Source organism: Strongylocentrotus purpuratus, unplaced genomic scaffold (assembly GCF_000002235.5).
Source record: "Strongylocentrotus purpuratus isolate Spur 01 unplaced genomic scaffold, Spur_5.0 spur5_scaffold_4, whole genome shotgun sequence".
NCBI classification, from domain to species: Eukaryota; Metazoa; Echinodermata; class Echinoidea; order Camarodonta; family Strongylocentrotidae; genus Strongylocentrotus; species Strongylocentrotus purpuratus.
This window is the reverse complement of record NW_022145610.1, coordinates 19,655,159-19,671,576: the sequence shown is the minus strand read 5'-3', so window position 1 is coordinate 19,671,576 and position 16,418 is coordinate 19,655,159. Positions and strand designations below refer to the sequence as shown.

Here is a 16,418-nt window from a genome sequence, read left to right as displayed (position 1 = left end):
AAAAGTTTCCATTGAACTCATTTTAATACCTCTTGCCAAAATCTGTCATTACATTTGAAAGGAAGCTAGATTATAAATGTAACCACTAAATAGATTACCAAGGTCATCTGCTGTTGCTGGCTTCTTTGAGGTTCAAGAACGTCCGTTCTTTTAAAGGGCCGTTCTTTTAAAGGGCCACTCTAACCCAACTAACATAGGATTTCAAAACATGAATACACCTCTACTTATTAATATTCCAGCCTCTGATTTTTCAGAAAATCTCTAAATTGACCCCAAAAATGATATTAACCTTCCATTTCATAATTAGAAATGACAAAATTGCCAGAAACATAAAGACATTTTAATGCCTAAATCACCCTCCGTTTCACCGGAGAGGCGCCTGGAGTGACGTCAAATGCGTCATCACCGAAACTGGGCTTTTTTCTGAGCGTTCTGAGTCGTCATTTTCAAAGCTAGATTCCAGAATTATTGATGATTTCTAAGAAAAATCATTGTCATGTTCGGAATCTTCGCCAAAATTATTCTACATGTCTTTTTTTTCTTCATTTTTTAGCCCATTTTGGTTAGAGTGGCCCTTTAATGATGTTCCGATGGACCAATAAAATTTATCTGAATCTGAAGTAGGTCACTAAAGCTGTATTTGATAGATCACTTTTGATTGATATTATTCAAGGCTTGGTCCAAAGAAATATATAAGTGGAATTTCATAAAATAGGTTGGCAAACCTACAGGGCACAGGCCTGATAATCACCCAATTTAAATTGGTTTCCCGATTTTATTTTTAAAATTCCCGATTTTTTTCTCTCTTTCTTCCCGATTTTTACCCCTTTTTCCCCAATTTTCTTACTCAAAAGGGGGGAATGTTGTTGGATGCCATTTAAAATTTTTTATTCAAGGGGGGGGGGGGGGGGGGGGGGTCATTTGAGGGGAAAAAAACACCTATTTTTCACCCATGAGGGCAGCACACTGAAGGACCTGTCTCGATTGTGTTGACTGCATGGAATTGTAATAAACCTTCTAACTGGATTACCGAGGTCATCTGTTGTTGATGGCTTTTTTCAAGTTTCTGAAACTTTTCTTCTTTTTATGATGCTCCAATGTTATGTACTTTCTATTTCTTTCACACATATATTTCAATCAGGGCTTGGTTACGGTCCACACAAGTATAAAAGTGGAATTTTACAACAGGGTCTATACCTCTGCACGACATTGTCCTGAATGTCTGTACTGTTGACTGCACTACATAGAATTGTGATAAACCTACATAATGGATTACCGAGGTCATCTGTTGTTGACGATGGCTTCTTTCAGCTTCTGGAATGTTCCATCTTTTAGGGATGTCCTGATGGAGTGGAAGAACTCAAAATAATGATGACAGTTGTGGCTGGAAAAGGAACATAAGAAGAGACAATGAATAACATGAAAAAAGGGCCATGTGGTAGACTAACATGAGACAAAAGTTACACGTAAATGAAAAGATATTTTAAAATTAATCAGAATTATGTACTTTGGTCACATCTTGAAGAAAAGGGGATACACTACGGTCCTTTAATACTTCAGCTTATTATTTCTTTATTCTTTCAACTCACCTGTAAATTAACCAAACTTTTGACAAAAATGTTCATGCTTTTCTGCCAAGCAAGAGCAGATTTTCTGTACTTCAAAATCTCTTCTATCCAACTTTTTACAATGTCATACCTGCCAACCCTTCCGAATAATCCAGAATATTCTGATTTTTTTATTTTTAGGACCTGAAAATTTGGAATATTAAGATTTTTTGTTTTTTGTTTTCTAAAGCTAAATTAAGTTTGTTCTATCATGTCCCGCGATTTGAGAGTTCACGTATTGAGTGCGTTGAATGGCTGCATGATCGAGCAGCGAATTTGTATTTGCTTTTTGGTAAAGACTTACCGCGTATTGCCAGTTACACTGCCACTGCAAGTGCGGTTTATTATTTTCGAAGGCATATCGTGCTAAAAATTCCTAATTCTTATTTTCAAATGTTGGCAGGTATGCAGTGTACATGCTCAATACTTACTCCATGAGTAACACCCTGGCTAATAGTTCGTTGACATTGAGAAGATGGTTGATGTATGCCTTGGTGTGGTGCGTACAGCAGTAGCAGTCGCATCCTTTCAACACTGGGCTAAAATCTTCAGCAAACCTGGATAGATCAAAGCAGAATGTACAAGGAAATCTGTTTATAAAAAGCGATCACAGGCAGGACGGGTAAAATAGTCTTTATGAGTAAGTTTCTGCATATTGAAAGCTATTTTTTATTTTCCTTTTTAAACACATTTTTCTCAAGCCTTCCCTGGAGCTGGTCAGTGTTCTTCCTGTAGTGTCATCTCCTAGTGTACACGGAAAAGGAGATCTTCTGTAACTGCATATCCCAGGGGCGATACTGAGCATTATATACCTCACTTAAGAAATCCAGCCATCTGATTGGTCGAAATTGCAGTCGTGGTTTTAACCATTCCCGTAAATAAACAAAAAATGCCAAACCCATGTAATAGTTCTAGGGTAAAATCCCGGCAAAATTCCAGTTACCGGGAAAATAGGTCAGTCCTGCTGAAATACCCGTTGGTTCAGTGTTAAAAAGTGGTTTGAGCGATCGCGGTTACCATACCTACGTGTACGTGTGCGAAGAATTGGTCGCTAGCTTAATTTACCAATTTTTAAAACAGCGCAGCGCAGACGTCAGACGACCGTACAACAATCTCGATCGTACTGAATTCCAAACAAGGCAAAAATGGCTGAAGAAACTCTCCCAAGGTTTCCACTTCTTGATGATGATCAAATGCAAGACTTGATTAATTCTGCTGACAGCAAGAACACCAAAAATTCTGTGACTTCCTGCAAGTTATTAACACAGACCTTGATAGCGTAAACAAACTTTCAAATTCGGAGTTGGACAATGTACTCCAAAAGTTTTACGCTGGTGCTAGACGGAAGAACGGATCTTATTACATAAAGAAGTCAATGTTAGCTATTAGATTGGATTTCAGCATCATTTCCTCAATTGTAACAAGGTAGATATCATCAAGCATGAAGATTTTTCCAACTCGACGAGAGTTGGTAAATGTTTTTCAGCAATGCTTAAACAGGAAGGAAAGGGAGTTGTAACTCACAAACCAGTTATCTCAGCAGAAGACATGGACAAAATCGAAGGTTCGCTTGATTTGGATGATCCTGTGGGTCTTCAGGACAAGGTATTTATAGACGTAATGTTGTACTTTTGCAATCGGGGTAGAGAGAATTTTCGTGAAATGACACTCGACAGCTTTGACATTTGTGATGAAGGGGGAAAATGCTCCATAACTCTGAAAGATACACTCACAAAAAACAACTGTGCAGATAAACTAGAGAAAAGCCAAGGTGGTGTCATGATTCCAACTAATGGTCCACGATGTACTGTTGCCTCCTTCTTTCCGCTACAAAGATAAATTGAATCCACAATGTAAGAGTTATTGGCAGAGACCGGCAAATGCAAAGGCCAAGCGTGAGTTGAAATTTAATCCATCTTCTTCTGATCAATAGTACTGTAATGCACCCCTAGGGAAAAACAGTATCGGAGACAAGATGAAAACAATTTCATCTCGTGCAGGTACCAAGGCTTACACCAACCATTGCCTAAGAGCAACCAGCATCAGCACCCTATAAAATGCTGGTTTCCGAGAAAGAGAGATCATGAGTGTCTCCAGACACAAGGTGAAAAGCAGTCTCAAGCACTATGCTATGACCAGCAGTACAGCAAAAGAAAACAAAAGTCATGGTATCGTGGCAGCTGTTGATCCGAAATCACTACCATCGTCATCGACATCCACTGGTGGTCAGCGTAGTGAATAACCCAGAGAACTTCCCACGCACATGCAAGATCACTGCAAGTAGCCATGCCCATGTTTCCAGTCAGCAGGTGCAAGCCCCTACATTTAACTTTAACAACTGCACAGTAAACATCTTTAACAAATAGGCTTGCAGTCAGAGTTACAGAGTTTTATGGAGTTATATTACGGAGTTACAAAGTTTTTGCGGAGTTCTACTGTTACTGTTATTCAACGAGTTATTCAACTGTTTATTTCTGCTCTTCCTGTTCTACCAGTTGATTGGTAAGTTGACTCTTTTTTCGGCATATAAAAGTATTAATGACTGCTTTAATATTCAAGAAATAGTTGTTTTTATATGCTCTCGGGAAGGTTACAATTGGGCTATTGTAACATTCCCTTGAGCGTATAAAACAATTATTTCTCTCAAAGCAGTCATTCATACTATACTAACAAAAAAAGGGGAGGGGGGGGTCCTCAACAAACACACTACATATACACATTGAATAAATGAAAAGTGCTAGGATGTGGTATAAATGTAAAAGATTTTTTTTTAAATAGAAATGTTCATACCATTGACAGAAAATGTAAAATAAATATTCTCATTCTAATCATATCCAGGTTTTGAGTTCACCTTAGTTACTCAAGAGCTCCAATTCAAATAAAGTTATTAAAAAAAGGGATTATAAGAAATTCCTCTAACCTTTTCTCTGAAAGATCCAACTCAAATCTTGGATCAATTTGGTCATTCTCTCCTTGAACATCACTAGCATCCTTGACCTGTTGAAGTTGGCTCAAGCCCGTAGAATCTGCATCTACTATCACTTGAGAATGAGCAGGTGGTAGTTCACAAGGAAACACGAGAGCCCAGCCTCGCTGTGTTACTTGGTATGGATATCTGTCGGGTATTAACAGTCAAGGACAAAGCTTTCCTAGACAAAGAGTAACACAGGACCACTCTTTCACATAGTCACAGGTCTGAGGTTGTCGACATCCTATTGAAACACGTGCTTCAATGGGATCTCCAAGAACTTTCAGGTTTAAAACAATGCACCCAACCTAACTTATTGTGGAGGGGTCTGGGCTCGACTTTTTAGAGTCTGCATGCATAAAAATAATTATTTTACAAAAATGCATGAGCACTTTGTGAATATTTTACAATTTGTGGGGCCCAGACTGTTAGCATTGAGCCCTGGGTTGTATAATGGGTCATTCCATGGCATGTAAAATCACCCCCAAAATCCAAAAATTTTAACCCAACAATTTTTTATTTTGATGAAACTTACTGTACTTGTACACCAAATCTCAAATCTTAGGCCAAAGGTCAAAGTACCCCAACATGTACCAATCTTCAAAATGATGGCAGATCTGGAACCCTTATTGAGTTCCCTCTCCAACAATATCAATTTTCTGAAGATTGACCCAAAAACTTAAAACCCAACTCTTTCCATCTTGAATCCATAATGTACATTTTGAGTAGCTAAATTTTCTTTTCGTTCATAATATCTTAATTACGGTTCCTTGTTTAATTGTTATGATTTGTATGTTTCTTTTCTGTTGTATAGCGCTCTGATCAGTTTGTCTGTAGTAGCGCTCAATAAGAATCAATTATTATTGTTATTATTATTATTATTTGTCATTGAAAAAAGGCTTTGTGAAATGGGGTCCAGATCTCTTTCAGAATCATGGATTTCCCACCCCATTGGCAAGGCTTTACAACTCTTGAGAATGTAACCATTAAACTGTAAGGATACGAAGAATCAAATATGTCTATTCCTGCCTCTACTGCTTGCAGTACATCAGTGGGTTTGCCAACGCCAGGTAGTAGTCTGGTCTTGGAGTCTGGAAGTTCTTTCTGTACCACACATGACAAAAATGAAATTCCAGAAAAAGAAAATAATAATGATACTTCAGTTCTTGAATAGCGCATAATACGTTATGAAATAACATCTCTATGAGCTTCCAAAGAGCTTTGGATATTATTACCCTAGCTTTAGCTCCGGCAGCCGTTATCAGCACACAACTTTCGAAGGAATAATCCTACCAGGTACCCATTGCACTCATCTGGGTTGAGTGTGGTAAATGTAGATCAATGTCTTGCCAAAGGACATTAGTGCCACAGCGGGACTCGAACAGCGGACCTTGCGATCGACAGTCCGGTGATGATCCACTCGACCACAACACCTCTACATGATAGTGACATTCACGTGTTTATTTTTATTTCTCTTTATGTACAAGTACAAGAAAAAAATGTAAAAGCAACTATCATTAAGCTATGACAGATGCACACAGACAGAACAGTAAATTATTGATTAAAACATGATACAGAACAGTGATGCTGGTTTTACTTCATCAACAGAATAGGTTTGAGGTTTGGGGTTGCAATTGGCGTTTAGGTTAGGTATAATGTTAAAGGTTGAAGTTAAGAGCTTGGTTAGTTAAGTTTAGGAAATTGGCATGGGCAGTTTTTGTGGAAGGAAGTGTAGTACAATCCTTCAAGAGCATATGAAATGCTTACCAGCACAGCTTCAATGAGCTCAAACTTGACGCTACTATCCATCTGTTGGTCAGCTAGAGCATCAAGTACGAAACCAGACACTGGTCTGAGGGCAGTTTCCTTTGCTGACCTCTGCCTCTCATCCAATATTTGACCTCCTTCAATGACCCCTAAGATGTCAGATTGGCGCAGTTTCTAGAAGAGAGTGAAGAAAAATTCCAGAGGTTTTTGCTGGTTACTTTGCTGGTCATTCAACTTCAGTCCATGTCAAACTCTCATTTACACAACCGCAGCAAATATAAAGAATGTAAAAAGAAGAATGAGGTCCTGAAAAATATGGAAGAGTAGAAAAGAGAGACAGAGTGGGAGAGAGACACAAAGAGAGACGCAGAGAGGGGGAGAGAAGAAATAATCAGAAGGAGACTGACAGGGGGGGGGGGGGGATATGTAAGAAGAGAGAGAGAGAGAGAGAGAGAGAATAAAAGGACAATTTTAAATCAGTACGATAAGATACAATCTGAAACGAGAAGTTCCACTAAGTGTATATATTCTTCAGTAACAACTCAAAAGAGAAATTTGTGGGGAAAGAAAATCATTCTAATAGTTGATTAGAACCAACTCCATCATTATAGGAGTCCTTTCAGTTCCAAAACACCAACCTCAGATTTTTGTTGTGCCTCGATGCAAGCATCCAGGAGGGAGAGAGTTCTGTCGACGGCTTTCCTGGTCCTCTTTACGGAGCATCCTAGGGGTGTGTCCCCATCACACAGGGCCTCAAACCAGTTGGGTTGGATGGCTTCTTGTAGAGTTATGAACAGTCCCAAATCAATCTATATACATGGAAGGTAGAGTGGGAAGGTAGAGGGGGGGGGGGGGGGGGAAGGGGACAACAGATAGTACATTGCAGAAACAATTTAATTTGATCTAATACTTCTTTTTATTTTCTGAAGATATGTTTAATTTCTGTCAGAATTTGTCATATGTTCATATTTTACAGAAGTCTATTTCAGCTGGACTAGCATACCGGTAGATGATGTATCAAAACCCCACTGCACTACTTATAGCTACTTGCGCCCTCTATATAGCAAACATTGCCTAATCGGTGACCATTGGTCCCCCATGATCCCCTTTTTCTTATGTTAATTGAGAGCTGATTTGATGAGATAACCACCCGTCAGTGACCATCCAGGAAGGTCTAATCCCTCCTGGCCAAACTAGTGCAGAGGGGCTTTAATGAAAATATACAGTTTTCAGAATTGATCTATAGCATACATATACATGTACCATCTCATAGAGCAATCCTGATAACCCCTCTTTAACAACATCTATCAAAATGTTCAATGTGAAATTAGAGTGTCCAAGTTATTTTGTCCCATACATTACAAACCACTTCTAAAATTTCAGTATATCTGATGACTGTAAATGCAGATAGCCCTACAGTACTTGAGCCTTGAATCAGACAAACAACAAATAAGACAATATTAATTATGTCAATTTATGATCAACATAATTCAAGAGTGGTTGGACCTGGCACTGGCCCTTATACAGGTATTACCTTGGTTCTACCAGCGCAGGTAAAGACAGACACGCCTTTTTTATCATTGTATCCTGTTCGGGTTGGGTGGGCGGGGTCTTGGACGCTGGCATAGATAACCCCATCTTCAGGAATGCTGGCAAACTGAGCAATCCCCTTACCAAATTTGGAAAGTGAGTCCTGCTGGTCCACTCTGTAACAGCCATAGACAAGTTCGGAGTTAGTACATGCTTGCTAAAGGTTGGGGATTCAAGTCTCGGGGTTGCACTTGGGCCCTAATTGGCAAGGCATTAACCTACATCTGCCACTCTCCACCCAGGTGTTAGATGGGTACTGGTACGAAGGAGTTCTCTGATTGCTATGAGCACCAGACACATTAGCCTACATATAGCTAGAGCTGGGGTAATATTAGAGTGCTTTGAGCATCTTGCATGGTGGATATGAGTACTATAAAAATAACCAATTATCAATTGTATTATTTGTATAAAGTTCAAATTATCCCAAGTAGCCACAGATCTTTGGTACATGGATCGGTGTCACTTAGTTTATTTCAGAATAATCACCCCCTCAATAATATTCACCTATTTATCTACCACTTCAGACTGATATTGTGTTATTTCACTCTAATCCTCTGATAAATTAAATCTAAATTTTCTAAAATGAAAAGGTTAAAAAAAAAACACCCACATCTCCCCTCTGCACATTGATTTCTGGTGAAATCTGTCTCTACTTACAAGGTAGCACAGGTCAACTGCACACACTGTGGTCTGCGCTTTATGTTCTCAACGAGATCCCATGTCAGATGAGGAACAGCGCCAGCTCTGGTGTACATGAGACAGGTCGGCGTCTCGATGGCCAGGTTGGCATGGCAACCAAGCTCCTTGATGAGACCGCAACGAGAACCTTCCTTTGTGATGGATTCAAGAATGAACCTCATCAGTACTCTGTTTCTTGCTTCTTTGGTATGACAAGCAGCCTAAAAATAAAAAATGCATTATGAAGAATTTTCTAAATCAGAAAGAACTTAAATGATTCGGTAACATTGTTGAAGGTTGATGAAAAATCTGTGTAATTTTTGTATAAATGTTACTTATTATATTCCTTCTACTGTTCTAACTGTTCTACGGCGCAAAATTTCATGCATTTCATGCAATGGAAAATTATATGTGGAATTTATCACTGTTTTTTCCATAGCCAAAAGACGTAGGCTACCATGACCTACCCTAAGTAGGGAGGCCAATACCTGGGCGTAAGGCTTCTATGCCTACAATTTGTGCGCTCGCTGTCCAATTCAGAAAATTGCCAGAAAGAAAAAATAAAAATAAAAATATCTATTGAATAAAATATATAATAAAAATACAATTGTACACTCCACAACATACCTATAATCACGGAACAGTCTTTCACCATTTGTTGACGATCTTGCAGATTTTGACGTATTTGAATCCAATAATTGTGGTAGCAGACGAACATGACGCGCACACAAGAGAAACTAGAGGGCGCAGAGGTTTGCTCACTAAAATCCTTCTCATCGGCAGAAGGTAGACCCTAAAAATATGGAATCCAACTTAAGTCAAAGAACTTTTGATAGAGATTAACATTTCAGATGTGCACAAATGCCACTTCTAGCAACTAGAAAATATTTTTATTCTTTTATTATATCTTTTTAAATACAGATTTTTACAAACTGCACATTCGAAGGTAGATGTTTATGTCAATCTTGCATTGGTTTGAGCCCCATAGCTACATGCATCTCAAAATGAGAAGGAAAACTGTGAACAGTGACGTCATTGTTCGAGCCAAGAAAAGAGGCTTTTGCCAAACAATATATGAATATGTATGAGCTCCGGTCAGATCACGTGCAAAACAAATGTAGCGTAGTCTCACACATAGTACAATGTACCTTATTTTCACAGCACTAGACACAAGTGTCGTGCAGTAATGTATGAGAAGAGTTAAAAATGATATTTCAGTAAAAAAAAAGTCTACGCGAGCAGCCTATACTCCAATTGAGAAGTTGGAATGGAAAGCCATGATTCAAAGACGTGTACTGTATAGACTGTTCACGTGTGCGTACGTTATATCGTTGATTCCGGATTGTATTCGCGGCAAGATGGATGTTAATTGGATTTCGTAACTTCTCGTTGATAATACAGTGTCAGTAGACTGAAATCTTTACTCATGAGGAAATGCTATTGGAATACAACTCACTCAATGTTAATCACTTTCTGGGTTTATATTGATTGACTAAAATCACCGTTGGCTTTCTCTCTCTGTTTTGTCCCTCCATGGCTCGATTTTCAGAATTGGGGCTTGCCTGTGTCGGTGTGTACGTGTGCGACCGATTCAAGGCTAGCCGCTGACCAGTGAGTGTACTTTCGCGCAAAGTTTTAAATGTAATTTTGGACTTTGTCCAGGCAATGACACGCCCATCCCCTTGGGCCTGTCTAATTATGAACGTAATTACGCGACATGAAATATGATTGTTTCAAGGCTCTTATGGACGGATTAGCGTAGAAGGAACCCCCAACTTTGGAGCTGGATATCTCCTATTTTATGACACTTCTGGAGTCGACGGATGGGTGAGTTGTCTTAGTTAACAAAAATACTTTCTTTTAAACTTTGTTTAATTATAAATAAATGAGTAATTAAAAAGTTAGATTTTGATATTAGCCTCCCTACCCTAAGTCTCCTAAGGCCACCTAAGTCATTTTTTGACTGATATGGATAGGATTATGACGCACACCTCGGTCACAAATTTGACGGACAAACCTTGTTCTTAGCGAACTTAGGTCACGTGCGAACTTTGGTCACACCACCATACTAGTCCATACAAAAGGAACTCTTACCGAGTGCATTATGATAACATATCTTTCAACACATGGGACTGTATAAACCTGAGTTGGTACTGTTACTTAGTAATAGACCTTTATAAGCTCTATTTCATACACTAGACATTCAAAATTAATAGCAGTTAATCCTGAAACGCTAGGACTTACCACAGAACCGTACAACTACAAGCTTTAAAACTTCAATTTAAAGAAAGGAGCGAGGGGAAAAATACTTGATCTGGATTTACAGCAGCACGAACCAGCTCCAGGCACTCCAGCAAAGCTAATGCGTATTGTTAATGTTAACCTCTAGCTGCATGCTTGCTGTGAGGCAGGTATTATTAGACCTATACACAAATATACACACCACACAACATCGCATAGAGTCTACACAATTATGTCGATGCAAGCTGTAAACAAAGTTTGACACTAGACTTACAATTTGAATTTTTAAATTATTCTTTTTAACATCAGTAAGTTAAAAAAATATATATTTTACTGCTATTTAGGTGTCATCAATAAAGTACCGATTTTGAGTGAAATCAGTTGTACAGTGGTGTTTGAAATGTTGAGAATCAAAAGCACAGCTTTTACTACACAGCCAGGATATAGTGACAATCAATGTCATATAAATAAAACAAGTCACAGCCAAGATCTTATTATTCACCAATAAATATTCGTCCCTTTTTTCACGAAGTGACTAATGAGGAAAATCGCATATAATTTCAGTTTTTGTGTGTTTTTTTTTTTTTTTTTGCATTTTTGGAGATCATTCACTAACACCTTGAACCTCACAAAATTTCGAACCACAATAATATCTAATTATGTCACTGTGACGATGACGTAAACAAGAAAAAGGATAGCCTGTTTTCACGAAGTGACGGCTAGTAAGTCCCGGCCACGAAAGCAATGGCACTGGGTTTTTTTTAAACTATGACCAAATAGCTATAAATGGCCCTTTGAGAGCCTGAAACTTTACAAAGATAAAGAATTAGAAATCAGTTACAACTTTTTCTTGTAGCATGGACCTAGGTTAACCTCCCATAGTTTAACGAAACATTTTCATCGTTAATTTATGCGCATGAGGTATCCCTGAACAGCAAATTGTTTACGGAATTTTGTAACAAAATTGACATGCCATTTTGGTCGGAGCTGAAAAAAATATATAGCCACAAACAATATGTTTTTTTTTCTATTGATGATTAATGAGCATGAGTGGATCTTAAAGAAACTTAACAGTAATCTGAATCAACTCCCCTATTTTGATGGAAAAGTGCAATTGAAAATGGCGTTTCCGACGTTACATCTTCCGTAAACAATGTAGACCCTCATTTAACCCACCAGAACAACAAATTAATGAGATTGTATATGATTTGAGTGAGTTTATTAGTTGCTCCAAGTAATTATATGAAAAGAAAATACAATTTAATTATAGTAGCGCTTATATTAGAAATATACTCAAAATTTGAAAAAGTCGTCTCATTTTCCGTAAACAGTTTTGTAACGTCCGAAACAATTTTCAATTTGAAGTAGCAGAAAATATATGAACAGCAGGATATATCTATCATAACATTTTGTTAACATCTCATGGCAGCTACCCACCAAAACAAAGAATTTGCAATACATTACTACAATACTATTTTATAGTTAAAACCAATTTTCCGTTAACAGTTGTAACGTCCGAAACAAATGTAACGTCCGAAACAAAAAATACCAATAAAATGCTGATAATCCATATTTTAAGGTATTTAGAGTGAATAAATCATTATGAAATAAATACAAAAAATTACGGATTTGAAAGACCTGATTTGTGATTTGACTTGTGTTAAGACTTAATATAATATTAAATCTTAACACAAGTCAAATCACAAATCAGGTCTTTCAAATCCGTAATTTGTTTGTAATCACAAGAATGGTGTTTCGGACGTTACACAATTTTATTTGTTAACACAAAGTCGACAAATTTCAACTAATTTTCGATCATATCTGCAAGTTACCATTTGACAATGGACAGTCCTGTTAAAAACTCTATTTTGATGATTTTATTTAGATTTAAATCTAAAAATGTGAAGAAATATGATGCCAAAAATCAAATAATCCGTAAAATATCTAAATTTTCTGCAAAATTGACTTATAAAAGCATTGGCGGATCCAGGGGAGGGCCCGGGGGCCCGCCCCCCCCCCAAGAATTTTTGGCCGGCGCCTTTTTAAATTTTCGGGAGCAAAAAAAAAAAAAATTGTGCTCTGTACCCCCCCCCCCCCCCCCCCCCCCCCCCCCCCCCCCCCCCCCCCCCCCCCCCCCCCCCCCCCCCACTGAGCGACTTTTCGGCCGGCGCGATTTTCAAATTTTCGGGAGCAAAAAAAAAAAAAGTTGGGCCCCCTCCCCTAAGAAATCCTGGATCCGCGCCTGCAACCAATCGTCTGCTTTCTCTAATGATTTAATGAAACGTAAAAGCTTCCGCGCTTCGCGCGGAAGGGGCGGGGGGGGGGGGGTGGAAACTAAATTTAGACAAGGATTGAGAGTCGAGAACGGTACAACACAATCGTCTTCTTTCTCTAATGATTTAATGATACGTAAAAGCTTCCGCTCTTCGCGTAGAGGGGGAGGAACTGAATTTTAGACAAGGGTTAATATTCGAGAACGGTACAACAAATCGTCTTCTTTCTCTAATGATTTAATGAAACGGAAAAGCTTCCGCGCTTCAAGCAGGAGGGGGGGGGGGGGTGACAGCATTTAGACAAGGATTAAGATTCGAGAACGGTACAACGAAATCGTCTTCTTTCTCTAATGATTTAATGTAACGTAAAAGCTCCCGCGCTTCGCGCAGGAGGGGGAGGGGAGGGACTGAATTTAAACAAGGATTAAGAGTCGTGAACGGAACAACAAAGCGTCTTCTTAATCTAATGATTTTATGAAACGTAAAAGCTTTTGCACTTTGCGCAGGCGGGGGGGGGGGGGGACTGAATTTAGACAAGGATTAAGAGTCTAGAACGGCCGTTCAACAAAATCGTCTTCTTTTTCTAATGATTTAATGAAACGTAAAAGCTTCCGCTCTTCGCGCAGGAGGGGGGGGGGGGAACTGAATTTAGACAAGAATTTAAGAGTCGAGAACGTACAGCGAATAGTCTTCTTTCTCTAATTAATGAAACGTAAAAGCTTCCGCGCTTCGCGCAGGAGGGGGGGGGAAATGAATTTTAGACAAGGATTAGGAGTCGAGAACGTACAGCGAATCGTCTACTTTCTCTAATGATTTAATGAAACGTAAAAGCTTCCGCGCTTTGCACTGGAGGGGGGGGGGGATGAATTTAGACAAGGATTAAGATTCGAGAACGGTACAACAAAATCGTCTTCTTTCTCTAATGATTTAATGAAACGTAAAAGCTTCCGCGCTTCGCATGTACCCCCTAAACTTCGGAATAATTTCTCAGGAGTCCAAAGAGATGAGAGAAAGAAAAGAGAAAAAAAAACATTTTAAGAAATCTCTGGGTGAAAAGTTAATACACCTTTTTTTTTTACAATTCTCGGGCCGGACTTTGTCGCACGAACAGTACCCCTTTACCGGTAACACGCATGGGGTCCGTCCGTTCTCGGAGTGGGGGGGGGGGGGGGGATGAAACGTAAAAGCTTTTGCGCTTCGCGCACGTGGGGGGGGGGAGGGAACTGAATTTAGACAAGGATTAAGAGTCGAGAACGGCCGTTCAACAAAATCGTCTTCTTTCTCTAATGATTTAATGATACGTTAAAGCTTCCGCGCTTCGCGAGTGAGGGGTGAAACTGAATTCAGACGGTGATTAAGAGTCGAGAATGGTACAACAAATCGTCTTCTTTCTCTAATGATTTAACGAAACGTAAAAGCTTCTGCGCTTCGCGCGGGACGGGTGAAACTGAATTCAGACGAGGATTATGAGACGAGAACAGTACAACGAATCGTCTTCTTTATCTAATAATTTAATGAAACGTCAAAGCTTCCGCGCTTTGCGCGGGAGGGGGAAATCTGGCCCCCTAAGAAATCCTGGATCTGCGCCTGTTTGGAACTCGGCAAGTACCCCCTTCCCCTTTTAATAACAACCCCTTTTTAACTCGGATAAGCGCACATATTCACAAGTGCCCCTTTTCCTAATGATAAGTGTCCCATTAAAAAAAGCCCCTTCCTCTTCTCATAAGTGCCCCTTCTCTGGTAAATGACCCTTTTCAGGTACAAGAAGTTACCCCTTTTCACTTCAGATAAATGCCCCCTTCACCTCAAATAAATGCCCCTATTAAGATCGGTGTCTCTTTTCTTTCAACTAATGCACATTTTATCTCAATATAAGTGCCCCTTTTTCATTCTCAAAAGGACCCTTTTCCTTTCTAATAAGCAACTTATCCCCTTGTTATAAATGCCCCTTTTCACCTCTTATAAATGCCCCTATCAAAATCTGATGGGGGCCCCTTTTTCGTCGACAAATGCCCATCTCCTATTTTCATAAGTGCCCTTTTTCAGTTCTGGTGAGTCCCTCTTGTGTAAGAATCTGAAGTGCCCTATTTTCACCTCTGATAATTACTCTTTGTACTTTGACACATGCTCCTTTTTTATGATATAAGGTGTCCCCTTTTCCTCTCTTCAATCATTAAACGCGCCCCTAATTTCAAGCGACTAAAAGCAATTTCCCCCAAAGCTCGCTCGCTTGCATTTATAGATGATATACTTATGTAATTAGTTATCAAAGGTCTTTTCAGTCTTCCGTTATGAGAATCAATATTTTGCCTTTAATTTCAATAAATAATGAAACACACACTGGGTCTTTGCATGCCCAAACGAAACCCATTTACGAATTACTGTTAGTTGTTTATTGGATAAAAAAAAGACTGTTGATTAGCTTGATTTCAGAATGACAGATCGATAAGTTAGTTTACCTTTGGATATTTACAAAGTTGATCAAGAGGTCTTTTAATACCTTCGAAACAGATGATAAAAATACAATAAATCATGTGATAAATCGTGCAGTCCATAAATAAACAAAATTATGCAATAGCTTATTTGTAAACGAAAAAAATATCTGTGTGATCTTGTATTATTTGCATCATTGGCGTGTGATTGTTTACATGCAGAAAATTATACCCCAGTAACCCCAACATACATTAAAAGGTCAAGAGCGTGGTAACGGTGGAGCAAACATAGGACTATAAAAGAAAATCTCCTAGAGTCCTAAGATTTGTGGAGTACACAGGTTGGCGGGCCGTGTGTGTGTGTGTGCGAGTGTGTGGTGGGAGTATTCCTCAATCAGTCCATATGTCAAATGCCTTGGCATTCACACACATCTATACGTTAAAAAATGAAGTTAAAAAGATCTGGAGAAATTACAACAGAATTTATGTATTTTTTTGAGGGGGAAAGGGAAATATCTTTATAGGCTGAAAGGTTAAAGTCACAAAAGGTTATGAAGAAAATTAAAAAAGTGAGTCAAAATCCCTTTTTACACCAGAAATTGCCCACAATTTATTGTTTATTGAAATGGCACATGTACAGTGTATACAGTGTACAGTGTACAGGGGGGGGTAGTGAGCACTTTTTTTTTTTTTGCTCCCGAAAATTTGAAAATCGCGCCGGCCGAAAAGTCGTTCAGTTGGGGGAGGGGGGCAGAGCCCCGGAAACTTAGGGGTTTTAGGCATTTAATTACGGTCAGATTAACATATTTTGATACCTTGTGACACTGCAGGTCCCGAATCGGCGTAAGGTCCAGGGGGTGGG

The 16,418-nt window shown here is 39.0% G+C and overlaps 1 protein-coding gene across 2 annotated transcripts in view; it reads right to left on the bottom strand.

Annotated features, from left to right (window-relative positions):
- Nucleotides 1–10,976, bottom strand: part of LOC762953 (queuine tRNA-ribosyltransferase accessory subunit 2) — a 31,669-nt gene extending 20,693 nt beyond the window's left edge. Inside the window, exons 1-9 of one of the 2 annotated variants that reach the window (XM_030997148.1) lie at nucleotides 10,855–10,976; nucleotides 8,590–8,831; nucleotides 7,877–8,048; nucleotides 6,981–7,151; nucleotides 6,343–6,516; nucleotides 5,579–5,679; nucleotides 4,528–4,722; nucleotides 2,039–2,164; nucleotides 1,277–1,384 (exon numbers count right to left, since the gene is read on the bottom strand). In XM_030997148.1, coding sequence (XP_030853008.1) covers nucleotides 1,282–1,384; nucleotides 2,039–2,164; nucleotides 4,528–4,722; nucleotides 5,579–5,679; nucleotides 6,343–6,516; nucleotides 6,981–7,151; nucleotides 7,877–8,048; nucleotides 8,590–8,792 — 1,245 coding nt within the window. In that variant the 5' untranslated portion in view covers nucleotides 8,793–8,831; nucleotides 10,855–10,976 and the 3' untranslated portion in view covers nucleotides 1,277–1,281. Of the gene's footprint in view, nucleotides 1–922; nucleotides 1,385–2,038; nucleotides 2,165–4,527; nucleotides 4,723–5,578; nucleotides 5,680–6,342; nucleotides 6,517–6,980; nucleotides 7,152–7,876; nucleotides 8,049–8,589; nucleotides 8,832–10,854 lie in introns of those variants that run through there. The other variant, XM_030997147.1, reaches the window with a different exon arrangement.
- Nucleotides 10,977–16,418: the final 5,442 nt, after the last annotated feature.